Here is an 18,099-nt window from a genome sequence, read left to right as displayed (position 1 = left end):
GTCCTTTGTTTTTTGTTGTTGTTGTTGTTGTTTTTTTGTACTTGAGTGCAATACATTTTGGTTGAAAAAATAAGAATCGTGTAAGAGAATCGTGATCTCAATTCCCATGGAGAAAAATCGTGAATCGTGCAGCCCTAAGTAATATACCGCCGGATGTCGCTTACCAATCAGGATCAAGTATTATTAGACGTGGTTAAGCTGGAGGAAGAGGAGAGACTGACAACACAGCAACCGTTTCTGATTCAGACCGTTTCATTTCGCTCTGATTAAAAGCATCAAAGCTTTACACAAATGCACGCTGCAAATTACTATTATATAGCCTACTTTTTTTGCTGTGGGATACAGTGTTTCCCACAGGATTTTGTGAGACTGTGGTGTGTGGGCATTGGTTCCTCTAAGAACATTTTTTACATTTTAAATTTAAATGCATCAATCTTGGGCATTTTGATAGCAAAATTAAATGACTAGATCAATGAAGAAATTAGTTCTCTTATAAACATTTTTGTGCTCTAGTAGTAGTATAACATTTTAAATATGGATATGTTTCTTACACGAATGCATCGCTTTGCTTCAGAAGGCCTTTATTTAACCCCCGGTGTGGATATTTATTTATTATTGATTGATCTACTTTTTGGGCTTCAAAATCATGTCCTCTATTCACTCCCATTACAAAGCTTGGAAGAGCCAGCCAGGATATTATTTAATATAACTCCGATTGTGTTTGTCCGAAAGTAGAAAGTCATATAGTCTACACTGGCGTGCTCCCCTGGAAGAAAGTTTTACATTTATTAATCTGGTGCTCTTTGAGAGTTCAAAATGAAGAGCTCCAACACATCATAAATCATCCACACACCAATCACTCTAACCTATGATATTCTCTGATTTAGATATCTGATCATCACATTACAATTGTTAAAATTCTCAGTGTTAAGCATGATGATATGGTAACATATCGCACTGAAGTAGGCCAAAAAAAAAAAAATTACATTTCCTTACCCTATAAACACAGCCTTTACTCCCTTCAAACTTAAATTGTCACTGTTTCAATACATCATTGTTTCATGAAAAAACACTTATCAAATTAATTTTTCTTAAGTTTTTGTAGAATTTTAGTTAAAGGGCTCCTGAAATCCAAATGTAAGTTTTTAGGCTTAAGGTTATGAATTCAAAACTCTCTCACTTCTGCTAAAATGGATCAGGGAATTCTATGACATCACAGCTGACTTCAGCTTCTCATCACATCTTCTGTCCAATCAAATGCTCTCTAGAATCTAAAGCTCCGCCCCCTCCGCTATAAACACCACCTGGCCAAAGCGGCCATCGTCGCGGAGCAATATGGGTTTTTGCCAGGGTCGATATTGTCCACACCACTTTTTGAAATGACTCGCGGCACGGATATGTACCTAATACAAAGTAATTAAACATCTCCAGATATTAGCAGGGCATTCGTTTCATTTTTTTGTCAAATGAGAGGCGTTCTTTTTGAGTGCTTGTTGCCGCTGCGATCAGTGGCGCAGATACAGTGTCTCTTGTGGCTTGTGCACAGTCTTCCCTCGGACGCGCGCTTCAATCTATCGCCATTGAGACTCTATTCGTTCCGGTGAAATCACAAAACAAGATGCACACAAACGTGTCTCTCCCTTTCGATGAGGGAAAAAACCCTGCGTATTAGAACCCAGAACCTTGGACACGCTTGGCAGAAGTTCTACCAATAGACCATGAAAGGTCAGAAAACACTTTTGTGGATCTATGGATTTATTCACATGAAAATCCTCTTTGAAAATTACTATTGAAATTGATTGGCATGTTAATTTTTCCAATTATTGTTATGTGCACATACATTGTACATCTTAGCATTGTATAGCCCCCCCGCCCCCCCCCCCCCCCCCCACACACACACACACACACACACACACACCTGTCCCACCCACTATTTAAAAAAATTACGCCACTGGTTTGAGATTTGTGTTCGGTTGCTCGAGCCATTCAATATGTCCCGCTTTAGCTTCCTGTTTCAGTGGAAATTATGTCAACGCATTAAGCAACAGTTTCAAGGCACTTCAGTGAGCCTTTAAGCAACATCTCATTATTTTATATAATATAATATCTTTGTTTTATATAATGACCACTAGGAGATGCTGTAGGCATATGTTTTCCTGATTGTTTTTTCCTGAATTGAAATACTTTGTCTTAGAGACCCTGTTTACACAAGAACGCTCGCGGGTGAAAACGTAAAAATATTTTATCAGATGTGCTTTTCGTTTAGACGGCGATGCCGTTTTTGGGGTTTAAAAATGCAAAAAAGTGAAACCACCCTCCAGAGTGGAAATCTTAAAAACGCTCCACCGTCGCGTTCCCGTCTAAAGGGTAAAAAGTCTGCAAAAAAGTCTGCTAGACAGTGAAGGCACCGATCTGCTCATTGTGGCTCTCGTTGCGTAGGCGTTTATGTCACAGGAATGCGCCAGTACAGGAAAATAACAAATCTAGTTTATTTGGATTATTTTCGGATTATATTTGGAACAAATTCGGATTATTTTTTTCATACGTTTCCATACGCTTCGCCATGTTGTGTTGAAGGAAGGTTGTACGCAGGCGCACGGACTTGGTGTTGTTGTGTGGCAGTGCTTCACATTGCCACCTAGCCGCCTGGAGTGCATATTACATTGAATTTCACGCACTTTTGAGTCACCATATGCACGCAGATTTCCTCCCCATAACGATCGTTTCCGTATAAACATAGCCTGAAAATGAAAGAAAAAGAGTTATGCACGTTCATTGCGTTTTACCAAATGAGAGTTCTGTCTTTATTAAAATCAAAACAGTAATTTATCTCTGGACTTGCGACCCATCCCGCAATTAATTGTAATGTTATTTTGTATTACTTGGCCGGCCCGACACGCGGATTACCTGATGTGGATATGTCTGCAATCTGCGCATCACTTTTGTGCGCTCTTGCAGAATGTCCTGAGTCCCGCTTCGTAATTCTGTATGCAGGAAAAACCCTGCTGTAGCGACAACTTACTGTAAATTTATGCCACTTTGGCATAGCGATCACTTGAATAAACTGTTATCGCGCTAAAAACTGAAGTCGCTGAAGTCCCGTGGGAACTCATTTGTAGCTGGAAAACTAGCCACAACTGCAGAATCTCGAGGTCATGGAAAGGAAGACGATGAAAATTTAAGTTCTTGTATTTTTGCATTCTGTTGCCACAATTCGGAACGGCACAAATGCAAACCATTTCTTCTTCACTTGTGAGCAACTCCGATCTTCACTCCTCACACACGACGCTCCTCCCACCTGCACACTGCTATTTACCTTTTACCGGCAACAACTGAGTTCCCACGGGACTTCAGCGCGAGACTACAGCTAGCTGTCTAAAACACTATTTAGGTGCATTTAAACAATGGCTAAGTTGCTTAACACATCGTGTTGTCATGTAAGGGCCCTGTTCATGTTGGACAGACATTTTAATTGCATTTTGTGTCTGTTAAGAGGCACAAAGCCACTCTTTATGTATATGCCCCCATAACTGCTGTTTTAGCTGAGTTGGAGCTCTGGACATAAGCTGTAGCAGCTCCGTGTTGCAAGCACCAATCCAGTTAATTTATTTTTTCTTCTATAGACAGTACTCACAAAGGTATAACGATCAAGATTATCTTAAAAATTGTCCGGAGTTCTCCTTTAAAGGGATACTTCAGGATTTAGCATTAAGCTTTGTATTAGTAGAAAACCTGTAGTATTTTCGAATTACCATGCTTTCCACCCTCATATCCCCCTGAGACAAGAGATTTATGTATTTTTTGTCTGGAAAAAATCCTCCGATGACGCAAAAATCGTCATTTTGCGTCATCGGAGGATTTTCTGGCCAGAGGCTAAAGACTACAGCCAGTAGATGGCGTTGTTCCGCATGTTTTCAGCCCGCCCATAGGAGGTGGGATTTCACTCACAGAATGTACACAGTGTCAGCCGTCTTTCTTTGGAAGCTAAGCTAGCAGGCTCTTGTTCTGTGGAGAAAGCTGAATAGTAGGAGAAAGCTGAGTAAGTAGGGGTAAACAACAACATCCTCCTTTTCCCGGACTTGTCCGGCGGGCGAGATCGTTCAAAATGTACGGGATTCAGCTTTTGCGTTCTGCGGTCGCCATGTTTACATGCACATGCACCTTTTGTTTCAATCTAACTGAATTCATTCCGATTGGTGAATCTGAATGTAGTGTTTACATGAACGCTAAACAAGTGATCGGTTGATGTGCGTTTTACCATTGCTAAGAAAATTCCCGCTCCTCCGTGAGAGATTCGAGACCCGGCGCGTCTCAGTAATGACGCCACCGGCCTCGCGCCGTTCTCCCGCGGCCGTCAGGCTCGTCCTGCTCGCCACAGTAAACATGATGTAAGAATGGCGACTGTAGAACGCAAAAGCCGAATCCCGGACATTTTGGCCCATTTCTAAATCACTGGCAAACTCATCACATAGGCTAGCCTTGTTGTTTTCAACTACGCACTCTTACCGGTAGGCGTGGCCTCCTAAGGCAGCGAAGCAAGTGCATTCTGGGAGTTGTTGTCTTTCATCCACATAAGCCAAAAATACATTTTCTGGCTTTTCTCAGTCTAGAAAGCCCCAAATTCAAAAATTTCTTCACATTTCTTCTACTTGACCTATTTTAAATACGCATTCATCTTCCCAGAGGTGAAGTATCCCTTTAAGCAGTGGGGTTACACGAGCCTGCTTAAATGCTGTGGGAAAGGTACCAGTGTGAAGAGAGGTGTTTATGATGAGTGTGAGTGCGGGTACAACCGAAGATGAAATGGCTTGAAGTAGGTTAGTGGGAATAGGATCAAGCGGACAGGTGGTAGGGCAATTGGAAAGGAGGAGATTGGAGACCTCTACCTCTGAAAGTAGAGAGAAGGAAGGTAGAAAGTGTGTGTTAGCTGGTAAAATGTGTGTGTCAGTTTGTGGATTGGTAAATTGGCCGCTGATGGTGGTTGTTTTATTTATAAAGAATGTAGCAAAATCATCAGCTTTTAGTGTTGATGAAGGAGGAGGAGGGTTGAGAAGAGAGGAGAATGTTTTGAAAAGCATGTTAGAGTCTGAAGAATTGTTAATTTTGTTGTGATAGTAAGTCATTTTAGCAGTGGAGATATTAGCAGAGAAGGAAGAGAGGAGGGACTGATAAAGACCAAGATCAGTAGGATCTTTTGATTTGCGCCACTTCCTCTCTGCACCTCTGAGTTTCGAACGATGTTCACGGAGAACATCAGATAACCAGGGGGCAGAGGGTGTGGCGCGGGCTGGCCTGGAGGAAAGAGGGCAGAAGTTGTCCAAGCAGTTGCACTGTTAGTATCTAGTGTTGAGAGCTGATCAGGTGGAGGAAGTGTGGATGAGACCAGAGAGGATAGACGAGAGGGTGAGAGTGAGCGTAGGTTTCGCCAAAGGTGACCTGTGGAGTAGTGTGTGTTGTGTTCTGTGGCAGGTTGATGTTGAGAGTGAGGAGGAAGTGATCTGAGGTGTGCAGTGGAGTGACCAGAGCAACAGCGTGTGTAAATAAGGTCCAATTTACTACCTGATTTGTGAGTAGCCGCAGTAGATACTCGCTTGAGGTCGAATGAAGCAAGCAGAGTGTGGAAATCAGCAGCCTGAGGTTTTTCTAGGTGGATGTTGAAGTCTCCAAGATCTATGAGAGGAGTACCATCCTCAAGGAAGGATGAGAGTAGCACATCAAGCTCCTCCAAGAAACTGCGGAGCTGCCCTGGGGGACGATATACAAATACAAAATGCAAAAAAATAAAAATAAATAGGGCTTGTGATGGTAATTGAATGTGATTCAAATGAGCTGTTGTCACACAGAGGTGGTAAATGATTAAATTTCCAATCGTTTGAGATGAGCAGACCAGTGCCTCCACCCCTACCAGTCAGGCGAGATGTGTGGGAGAAAGTGAAATTAGTGGAGAGGGCAGCCGGTGTGGCAGTGTCAACTGGTCTGATCCAGGTCTCAGTCAGGGCCAGTAGGCTGAGACTAAAATGACTAGAAATAGATGTAATGAAATCAGCTTTGTTTACAGCGGACTGGCAATTCCAGACACCAATAGGAAAAGAGAATATAGTACCAGAAGACACCGGAAAGGTATGCAGGTCGTTAGGATTGGACTGCCTCCGACATGTGACATTTGATTTACGTATGTTAGTAATGGTAGGGATTTGAAAACAAGGGATTTGTAAGACGGGTCACAAACAGAAAGATCAGATGAAGAGTTGTGTACATTCTACTTTTCTTTAAAAAAATTCAATAATTATCGATACCGAACAATATGAAACATTATATCGTGATTATTTTTTTTGCTATATCGCACAGCCCTAATTGGTTTCCAAATTATGACACTATTGTATATTTTTTATGTATTCATATTACATTACAAAATTGTCGTTGATCAAATATATGTAATAGTTCTCACAATACAGCGAATTAAGTTTAGACGTGTGCCCGTGCAGCCTGACACAAAACAAACGGAGAGTTCAGTAATGTTACTATCATCTAGCGAGTTTATTTTCCCCCATATACCATACAGCAGCAATATCTTAACTCATAATATGTAACCAAAACAACAAACCGCATTGCTCACCACAAAGGCAAGGCACAAAAGCACAGTCGAAAACTGTTTGCTTCCCAAATCAGCAACACCTGTGTCTGGGTTTCCTCTTATTTAAAAGACCTACCCAGGCTGATCCGAGATCAGATAAGCCACAAAGCACATACAGCCCCCTAGTGGCACAGGACAAAATTACATAAAATACAAAATGAATATGGCTCTTACACTATTGAAATATGGTATTTGTATATAATGTTTTAAAAATAATAATTGAAGATCAATGTACCTCATTCATGTAAATTTTCAGGGACATATAATTTATAAAAAGGCATAAAAATGATTGTAATATTTATAGCAGTTGTTTACTTTGTTACATTATGGTTCACTTTTACGTCCTTTCAATTCATATATCTCTTGGAATTGTATTGATGTACTGAAAATGAAATAACCTATTCTCTTTGATTTCAGACCTGATGGAAGAGATCGAGGAGAGTGAAGAACTGAGTGAAGTGGAGGAGGAACATCATGTCCAACCTGGAGAAAAACCTTTGCGCTCAAAGACTAAAAATAAATTTTTAAAGAAAAGAAGTGCCAAGAAATCTTTCCCCTGCACTCAGTGTGGAAAGAGATTCACATGCAAACATAATCTTGAGTGTCACATGAGGATCCACACTGGAGAGAAGCCGTTCACATGTGATCAATGTGGAAAGAGCTTTACAAACAAACATCATTTTGAACGTCACATGAGAATCCACACCGGAGAGCTGTTTAAATGTGATCAATGTGGAAAGAGTTTCACGTGCAAATATAGTCTTGAGCGTCACATGGAAATCCACTCCGGAGAGCTGTTCAAATGTGATCAGTGTGGAAAGAGTTTCACATGCAAACATAATCTTGAGCGTCACATGAAAATCCACAACAGAGAGAAGCCGTTCACATGTGATCAGTGTTGGAAGAGTTTCACAACCAAACAACTTCTTGATGTTCACATGCGAGTTCATACTGGAGAGAGACCGTTCACATGTCATCTATGTGGAAAGAGATTTACATTAAAAAATCATCTTAAAGTCCACATGAGAGTTCATACTGGAGAGAAGCCGTACACATGTGATCAGTGTGAGAAGAGTTTCACATGCAAACATACCCTTGAGCGTCACTTGAGGATCCACACAAGAGAGCTGTTCACTTGTGATCAGTGCGGGAAGAGCTTTACAAACAAACATCGTCTTGAGTGTCACATGAGAATCCACACCGGAGAAAAGCCGTTTAATTGTGATCAGTGTGGGAAGAGTTTCACACGTGAAGACAGTTGTGAGATTCACATGAGAATTCACACTGGAGAGAAGCCGTTCACATGTGATCAATGTGGGAAGAGTTTCACACAAACAGGACACCTTAAAGAACACATGAAAATCCACACTGGAGAAAAGCCGTTCACATGTGATCAATGTGGAACAAGTTTCTCACATAAACATACTCTTAATGTTCACATGAAGATCCACACCGAAGAGAAGCCGTTCTCATGTGATCAATGTGGCAAAACATTTCTTAGGTCATCAGAGCTGAAGACACACCTGAGAGTTCATACGAAGGAGAAGCCGCATTCATGTTCTGTGTGTGGAAAGAGTTTTTCACTGTTGCACACTTTACACACACATCAGAAAATTCACACTGGTGTGAGAGAGTACATGTGCTTTAAGTGTGAAAAGACTTTTACTACAGCAAACTGTTTAAAACGGCACCAGAGAATTCACACTGGAGAAAAACCTTACAAGTGTTCACACTGTAACAAGAGATTCACTCACTCATCACATCTGAAAAGACATGAGAGGATCCACACTGGAGAGAAGCCGCACACGTGTGATCAGTGTGGGAAGAGTTTCTCTATTAAAACTCAGCTGAAGCGACACATGAAGATCCATGCAGTGGAGAAACCACATCACCTCAGTCTGAGATCACGGTAAGTTGTTTGTCTTTATGTGCTGAGCAACAAAATCTGGAATCTTGAAGTTAGTTTGGCTTGTGTGCTTTTCCTGCAGCAGCTTCACCATGTAACCTTGATTTTTCATATGCATTTAGTCCATAGAAATTGTATTTACTGGTAGATGTTATGTAAAGGATAATGTAGAGCGAGGCGGTTGTTATAGCGAATACAACCCCGACGGGTAGTATTCGCTATAACAGCCGCCTCGCTCTACATTATCCCACTTATTACATGGCTGCCTACCAAATAAATCAATAATTTGACACAAAATTTATTTAAAAACGATTGTATTGCTTCCGCTAAAGAAAACAGTCAATTCCGTCTCTACGGTTAGAATCCTGCGTCCATAGCAACGCACTGTTTTTCATGGCAACGGTGTGTTATACTTTGCAGTGGTCTGATATCAAGAAATAACACACCGCATTCTACATTAGAATTCAACCAAGCCATGTAATAATGGTAGATGGTATACATATGTATACAGATGTATGTAGACATATGTATGGACATATTGGTAGATGTTTTCACATAGTGACCCTCATTTACAAAACAAGTGTACAACAGAAAATTGGCATTTATCACACACTTGATTCAACTCATCAGCTCATTAAACCATGTGATAATGAGCTGATGAGTTGAATCAGGTGTGTTTGATTAGGGAGAGAAAGAAAATGTACAGTGTTGGGGGTCCTTCATGAGCAGGGTTGAAGAACACTGATCTAGAGTGTCATGACCAAACTAGTGACTTATAATACAAATCATCTTCATGGCGTTAAAATAGATCATAACCGGCTCAGCAGTTGTTGACCAGATTTGATGGGATTAAAATGACTATTGAACTCATCAGTGATCTTGACTTTGAGCTTCACTTTTCATTTGATATTGTTTTCATTGTTGTCATATTGTTTTCATTGTCTCTCATTTGAAATATCACTTTATATAATGTTTTTTTTTTTTTTTTTTTTTTGACCTGATGGACGTGAACAAGAAAGGAAAAACAGAAGCCAAAAAATCTGTCTCCTGCCCTCAGTGTAAATCAAGGCTGAAGATTCACATGAGAGTTCACACTGGGAAGAAGCGGCTCAGGCTTTCACTCTGAAATCACATCTTACATGATTATACTGTACTGGATGAGAACTCAAATACTGCTATACTTCACATTAACATCCATTTTGTGTCTTCGATCTTTTAACATCTCTATTCAGTAAACAACTAATCAACTCAGCTTGAGTAACAGTCAAATTTGCAATACTCACTTTCTCTCTGGACGCACACAACTTTAAACACTCAAAGGAACATAAGGATGATCATATAACTGCTTTCAGTAAGGGGAATAGCACGGCTTTTAAGCTGAAGATGACAGCTCATGCCAGACTGGATCATACATCCACGCCATAAATCAGTGTCATTAGTGAGACTTTCACACAACGTCAGTGTGTGTTTCAGTGCTGGAAACTATGAAAGATTCTTGTAATACTAATATGTTACGTAGTTATCAACATATCATATACACGATCATTTCAATCTTCCAAGTACTAATTTATAGAGCCCAAACATGGTATGGGTTGAGGTTACATTGATCGTTGGTTCTATTATAAAATACACCGTATCAAAACAATAGTATTAAAAACACTACACAAGACAGTAAATTATAACACACAGTGTCCTGGGATGCATGCTCATTCATAGATTAGTTTGTCGATAAATGAATACAAGGGAAGTCTGTTTTAAGGTCTGTAGGTTCTAATGGCAGGGGCCCTGACCACATTCTTAACAGCAATAAAACCAACTTATCTGACCGTAGTCAGGGTAACCGAGAATCTTCTTTCCTTTGTTGAGGGGGTGGGGGGGTGGGACGATATGTCCCAGAGTGAGTTAAATATAACAAATAATTGTGATTTGTCTCAGTTGTTACAACAGTAGGAACAAAGAAAGGCCCTAAGAAAAAGACCATCTTTAAACATTGGTTTAAACCATAAAAAGGGACAGAAAACGGTAAGGAACATGTCCTACATATCTCCTCATTCATCCAGGGAACTGTGCGCTCACAGTGGAAACTGCACCTGGAATAACAGCCAATGTAATCTCACCCACTAACACAGAAACGGACATCTGGGTGATACCTCAACCAATTTACATCAAGTTTGGACTCTACGAGTTCAGAACGCTGCCGCAAGGACTTTGAGAAATGTTTGGAAAGGAAATAAAGCATTTCCAAGGTTCTAAAGACACTCTTTCATTTAACTGTGTATTTTGGGACAAATCCACAAGCTCCAGACGGTGGAAAGGTGGGACGTGATGGGCGGACACTTGGAATGCAACGACTTAATTTTTCTCACTGTGAGGCGGGGGGAAGTAAGAAAGGCGGGAATTAGTATTCGCCTCCCCAACTGGAAGGTTAGCTTATATTTATGTTTCACATGGTCGGGTGATCAGACCGGCAATGGGCTACGTCTTCCACTGGTATCTTTCTGCTCGGAGTGGGGGAAAACTGGATCGCTTTCCACCAGTTGCAGAGCCACACTGAGACTGAGAAACCTCTTCCCAAAGGCCTTGGCATTAGGTTGTTGCTATATTAGATTGATATTTGTGTATAGACTGTGTCTAGGGTCAGCATATACAGATATATACATTAGACATGTTATCTGTATTCATTGTACATTCATTGCTTCATCCAATCCGTTGCTCATCTACTTGGAATTCATTGTTATCATCCAGTTGTGTAGTTGTTTGTAGTTTCTGTTTGATTATTGATTCAATTTTCATAGTAGTTTAGTCATTTTCCTTTGTAGTATTTAGTGAGTGTGATATTTCTCTCATGTGTATATTTATATATATATATATATATATATATATATATATATATATATATTATTATTTTTTTTTAAATAAATAAATTTTTATTGCAACTGTGTCACTCTTGTGTTGATAATCAGAGGCTCTACAAGCTCGCCAGAATCTCACTAAATCCTACAGATTGATCAGATGATGAACTTCCTATAATGTATATAATTCTAATTCTTTCAACAATCTTCCATGATTGCTCTTTATTGCCAAGGTGAAATTCCTCAGTTGGTGCCCTGTAATATAGGAAGGAATCATCTGAAACTCTCACACTTGCCTTAGTGTGACCAAAAACTAAATTAATACTAATATAGACTATAAATCACTACAACACCAACATTTTCACCAAGAACCAGTGAGTTCTTAGCCTGGCAAGCCAGACCTACATCAAGATGTTAGGTCTGGAAACTTAACATAGTCACGGCTCACTCCGAGGGGCGGGATAAACGGCTGTCTTTCAAATTCCCTCGGCACGCTATAGGACAGCGCTTCAACCAACCAAAGCGTTTTCCCAACAGCAGAGCTTAGTTTATAGATTCAACTTTTGCCATAGCCTATCTGGCCGGCAAAACGACGAACACATCTCCCTTTTTTAAGAATGACTTAAGTGCCGTTCTTTGCTCTTTTCTCAAAGAAAAAAATAACTCCAAGTCCTCCAGAGTCGCGGCAAAGCCGATTCGAAAGACTGTTGTTCTCCATCAGCAGCCATCATTCTTTGTTTTCAAGTAGCAGCAGGTAACTGTCGCAACTCTGTCGTCATATGTTAAGCCCGCCCCGCCTACTCTATACACGACGTGATTGGCCTGACCCAATTTGGGTTTTTGCAGCTAGAAGGTTTATTGAGAGTTGCTAGACCCACCTGGCTGCGAAATACATTTTGCTGCCGCTAGGGTGCGTCTAGATTTCTAGGCTAGTGAGTTCTATGAAAATATTTGCAATGCACTGTGCCCTAATATAGATGGTATTACAGTTCTTTACAATCACTATGACAATTCTTTCAATACTTTTAACAACTTTCCTAAACTATTAACGCACCAACACACCTACAACACACAATTGGCAAAACAGTTAATTTCATGCTCAAAATCACACACTGTAAACTAAACTCCAACACCAGGGCTCTCAAGTCTCACGCATTGGGCGTGAGACACACGCAATTCAACCAGTTCACACGCTCACACGCCACACCGTGTATTTCTCACGCTGAAAAGGCAATGCCAACCAAGTTGTACTGCGAGCTTTATATATAACGTTGTATACGAGGCGCAGGCACACAAAGTGAAGTTTCCTGCCGCCAGCACGTATCTCAGCACGTATTGCGTTCGTTACAAGGCAACACAGATACGCGAACACACGGAAGTTGACGGAACATTCTCGGCCACCGGACGTTCGTTACTAGGTAACCAACAACATTGCGCGAACACACGTCGTAATGGAGAAGGTAAGTTGGAAGAAAGCTCGTCTAACGTTTTTAGGCTAGAACATTTAATATATAGCCCATCGTTTACATTATTATTAATGCAGTTAAAAACTCTACAACTACTCTGCAACCAGGCCAGAAGCTTTGGCTCAGTTTGGCTAGCTTACGTTTTCTTAAACTAAGGGAATGTTAGTGGGTATGGGAAGGAATGAAGATGTATTTCTTCATTTTATTTTAAATACATTTAAATTTGTTTATTTTATTTTAAATTCTATATTATACTGTATTAATAGTCTTTCTAGTTACATTAAGGCTATGTATTAAAGCAGAGTGCTCTGGGTAATATTTTATATCCTGTCAAAACATACATTAATCATTGCCATTGCATTTGTATTTTTCAAACACAAAACACATTTCATAAGCTGGAGTGTGTACTCTTGTGTACACACACACACACACACACACACACACACACACACACACACACACACACACACACACACCTTAATAATACTCTAATATGTCATTTGTTCACAATGTCCCATGCACCACACAATAAATAATTACCAGTATACCATTTTGACTAGACATTCAAAATGCAAAAAGATTTGTTTTTCCAAACTGTTTGGAGCAATTTGTTATATTTTTGTAATTTTTGTATAACTTATTTGTAATTTTGAAATATAACATTAAAGAGTATATTTGATGTGATCAATTGCTCTGTCATTTATCAGATTTACCAATTGTTATAATTTCAATTTGGGCTGGTTAATTATGAACAATGGGTAAAATTGGGGGGCGGGAACATATGGGGGCGTGGCTTCATTAGGGCTCCTCCCCTTACCGCATGTGATCTCACTCCAAGCTTTTGGTAAAACTTGAGAGCCCTGCAACACTTATTTTCTAGATTCAATAATACACTATGCCTACCAAAACACTGCAAATATGTCTCAAAATCAAATCATTTTTCAAAACACTAACATATGTAACATAGCTGTCCAACAGGAAGATTTAGTCAATCATAGCACAATGTCATAAAAACACTAACATCAGATGGAATTACAGAAACTGCATTATTGTATACGTGTCAGGTCTGCCCTTATACAACAGACAGTATATTGTATTGATCATAGATTGTGTTTTGCACTGCAGTTTCTTTTGAAGCTTCTCTACATTTTTGTTTTGTTGGGTTTACTGTAGGTCTTTTACTGCAGAAATTCAATAAAAAAAGACCCATCTCAGAGTGCTTTATAGAATGTACGGTTACAGTATACCATATGGTCATGCGGTTGAAAGAAACTTAACACCTGAGTGTGTTTCCTAGATGGGAATCAGCTGTGATTTATATTATTGCATAATTGTTTCTCAGTAACAATAGGATAAAATACAGGGGATATATTTGGGTTTCAATTCACAATATAAACAGCTGTTTACCTTGACTTTAGCCTGTAAGGTTCAGAACATGGTGTTATCTGTTCTGACACACATTGTTAAAGCATCGGTAAATTTGGCAGTAAAAATCCATTGTTTTGGTCTTGTTTGAGCTTGTGTGTAAAAGAAGTTCAAGCATTTTAAATTTGTGTTAATTGTATGCATTTTCTGTTAAAGCAACGAGAAATGTGTTAATAGTATAGGTTACATAGACGGATGTAGTGCTAACTAACCGTGTTAAGAGTTTTGGAAAATTGTTAAAAGTATTGAAAAATCTGTCATAGCAATCGTAAAAAAAAACTATAGCAGTACTTCTTTTAATAAACACAAAACACTGGAGAACACATTGTGCAATGCAAGACAAAGAACTGAATAAATTGAGTGCTATATATAAACAGGCAAACAAAGGGAGCTAAATGAAACACAGGTGAACTTAATTAGTGACTAACAGACTATCATGGTTAACTTGTAGCTCAACATGAGTTCCTATAAGAGCAACCAAAAGGAACATTCTCTCAACCCCAGGTCAGGACTGCACACGGATTAAGTGTTGTAGTATTTTTGTGACTGCAATATTCAGGCTCCACACGGATTGAGGACAACTTTTCAGCTGTACGGTAGTGCACCTTTGCTGTTTTAGGCTTGTTTTTTTTTTCTCCATTCCATTTTTTCCATCAACTGACTTGATTTAGTACAACTAAAAAAAAGTTTAAGCAAAAGTATAGATATTGTCTTTTATTTTACCTGTCCTTGTGAAAAATATCAGACATCAACTTTATATTTAATATTGAATAACATGTAGGCTACAACAGATCAAATTAAGTGTACTTTAAAGCACAACAAAGATGTTTAAAACATAATATACTTTAAAGTAAAACTCTTAGTTTGGCATTACTTTTTTTTTTTTAAAGTGTACATGTACTTAATGTCACTCCTGCCAGCAGAAGCCCTATCATGGCCACCAGAGGGCACTTCTCCCTAGACCTTTTCCATTTCCATGAACCTTTGCCTGGACTCATTTTAGTGTGATTACATCCACCTGTATGTCATTGGTTTGTATCATAGGAACTTTGGCTGGCAGGTGTGATGCTTATGAAAGTGTGTGTGTACACTTAAGTGGCTTTTTATAATTCATCAGTGCTATTATCTGCAAGTTTTATTTATTATTATTATTATTATTATTATTATTATTATTATTATTATTATTAGTGTACTTTCAAGATACTACAGGTACACATCCAATACCAATAAGCGTATTTTTTATTTTATTATTTTCACAAGGCTACATAGCAATTCAAAAATTATAGAGTTTTCTAGACCGCAACATGGTGTCGGCCCACATCTGGTACACATGGATTACACACGGCCCAGATGTGGGCCGGATCTGGTTGCTGTCTGGGTTCTTGTATGGTTTTTCCATTGCAAACTAATCTGGTTGTGCTGTTTTTACCTAATGCAACTTCCATTCTCAAAGCTCCCTGCAACAAAGCTTTGACCTTTTATCAAAAATATTACGTTCTTAAACCAAATGGCATGATTTCACTGAATCCACTTTTCATTGTAGGCTTTAAAGATCAACATGGAGAAAATCATCCTAATGTTCCCTCTGATATTGCTGGTGCTGCATATACAAGGAGGAGAGTTCCACAAGGAGGAGTGTTTGCCTGCCGAAGCTCCACAGCCGGAAGTCGTGGAATTCGACAACACCATCTATGCCACTTGTGAAGTAACTCCCAGCCCCAATTTGCCACGTAACCAGCCAAAGATCTTTGGGCAAATCCTCTTCAAGCAGGTCTTCCCCAATGGAGATTTAGAAGTGAAAATCAACCTCCGTGGTTTGCCTGCCATCGATCGTCAAGAGCGTGCCATGCACATCCATCAGTATGGAGACCTCAGTCAAGGCTGCATCACTGTTGGTCCTCATTATAATCCAAACGGCGTTGACCACCCTCATCATCCTGGAGACCTGGGCAACTTTGCTTCCGAGAAAGGAGTTATAAGGCAGTTCCTGACGCTTCCAGACGGCAAGCTCTTTGGGCCTTATTCCATTCTGGGACGTGCGGTGGCGGTTCATGAGAAGGAGGATGATCTGGGAATGGGTTCAGATGAGCAGAGTAAACTCAGTGGGAATGCTGGACCGATAATTGCTCTCGGTGTGATTGGTATTACTACTCCAAGTCTGTGGCAGAAGACTGAAGTGCCCCCCAAGAAACCATGTGGAGGAAGGCACTGAGAGTCAAAGATGAGGGAGTCGGATATGGTGGAAGGGCAGATTCAAATGGGATAATCATGATTTTCTTTGTGTATTCTTTGTATGTGTCCTACATTAAAGTATATTTCATAACCTGAACATTCCCATGTTTTTTTTCTTGGTCTTTTCAGAGGCTTTTTGGCCAAAGCTTCCAATAGTAAATGCTCTCTTAAAAAAAATGTAGGGTGAATGCAGGCAAAGTGGGCCGTTTAGTTTGATTTACTGTGCTCAATGGGTTAACACTTTCAGAGCATGACAATGGCCTTTAATTAAAGATACACTATTTCTTTAAATGATACAATGGTTTAGGTTGATGCAATGACACTGGAGGGTGTGGCTAGATCTCAAGGGAGGACACCTTTATTGTTCAAGGTAGACATAACCTCTGACATAAGATTTTATTTTTGAAATAAGGTTTCTCGCTAAATGTCAACAAATGGGTATATTATTCTGACAGTTTGTTAGTACAGTTAACAGGGAATCAAAATGCAAAAAAATGTCTTGGTTTTCTTGTAAGGTGTTTAAAGCTAAAATATGTATGATTTTTGTAATAAAATAACCAAAAATCACTTGCAAAGAGTGATATATTTCCTGCAGTTGTGTACTTCCAGTATCTCAAAAGTTCCCAAAGATTTTTAATTTCAGAGAAATTCCCATTTTAAATTAAAGCTGCAAGCAGCATTTATCTGGGTTCAAGCATTTAAGGACTTATTGGTTTTATTTAAGTTTTATTTGGCAACCATTTAACCACTGACGTCATACATGGAAAAGACCATTTCCAGCCAATTTAACATAGGAAATATATGGTTTTCAAAGCTTTTTTAACAGTTATAGCGCCACCTATGGTCCGATCTCCATAAAATTGTGCATGCTTGTTTACAATGTTATTTCACATATGTTTACCAATTTTCATTAAGTTCTGAGTTTTTGTTTAGGATTTATAGGCTTTCGAGTGAATTTTGCCACGCCCATTTTCTAAATGACCGTGTTATAGCCGTCCAAATGCAAAAGTTTTAGAACTTCGTGCTTTAACCCCTAATAATGGCTCGTCCATGTTCACTTGTCGCCTGTCAATGACATAAATATCCGCGTTATCCCTGGTTTCCGCTCGTACTGCCATAGTAACCATGGCGACAACTGCGTTACGTCTAGCGGCACGCTCATGGAGTTGTTTCATTCAAACATTATGGACCATGGCAAGCAGACTTTGGGACAAAAGGAGAACTAAAACGAGGATCAATATCGGCGTGGTGTTTTCAAGATGCCGCAAACTTTGACTTGACAGAGACGTCTTGCATGTACTTTATTAGACAGTTGAGCAAATGTTCAAAACCCGCATGGTGTTATCTGTTCTGACACACATTGTTAAAGCACACTTTTACACTGAATGTTTGCTGATTCAATCCAGATGAGTACGTTGTTAGGCTATTTACTGTATGTAGGGTGACCACCTGTCCCGCATTGCATTGTACTGCACAGCATTTTCACCCCTTGTCCCGCACGTCGCATATTGAGAAAATGTCCCACATTTTCATCAGTCTGTCGGTTTTTAATAATCATATTAAGAAAACGTGCATGCTTTCTTT

At 39.6% G+C, this 18,099-nt stretch overlaps 1 protein-coding gene across 2 annotated transcripts; it reads left to right on the top strand.

The window, feature by feature from the left end:
• Positions 1 to 14,680: 14,680 nt before the first annotated feature.
• Positions 14,681 to 16,610, top strand: LOC308692635 (extracellular superoxide dismutase [Cu-Zn]-like). 2 transcript variants are annotated; one of them, XM_081368818.1, is made up of 2 exons: positions 14,681 to 14,874; positions 15,827 to 16,610. In XM_081368818.1, exon 2 carries the CDS (start codon positions 15,842 to 15,844, stop codon positions 16,493 to 16,495), a length of 654 nt encoding a protein of 217 aa, XP_081224944.1. In that variant the 5' UTR covers positions 14,681 to 14,874; positions 15,827 to 15,841; the 3' UTR covers positions 16,496 to 16,610. The 2 variants fall into 2 exon arrangements, with proteins under 2 accessions (XP_081224944.1, XP_081224945.1); XM_081368819.1 differs by having other exon boundaries at positions 14,757 to 14,879.
• The last annotated feature ends 1,489 nt before the right edge of the window (positions 16,611 to 18,099 follow it).

The sequence above is a fragment of the Scardinius erythrophthalmus genome (genome assembly GCF_964197995.2).
Source record: "Scardinius erythrophthalmus genome assembly, chromosome: 1".
Lineage (NCBI taxonomy): Eukaryota > Metazoa > Chordata > Actinopteri > Cypriniformes > Leuciscidae > Scardinius > Scardinius erythrophthalmus.
The sequence above is the reverse complement of the archived record's forward strand: the minus strand, read 5'-3'. Positions and strand labels throughout refer to the sequence as shown.

Excerpts from the sequence above, each read along its gene's own strand:
- LOC308692635 (XM_081368818.1), top strand. The coding sequence starts at position 15,842 with ATGGAGAAAATCATCCTAATGTTCCCTCTGATATTGCTGGTGCTGCAT.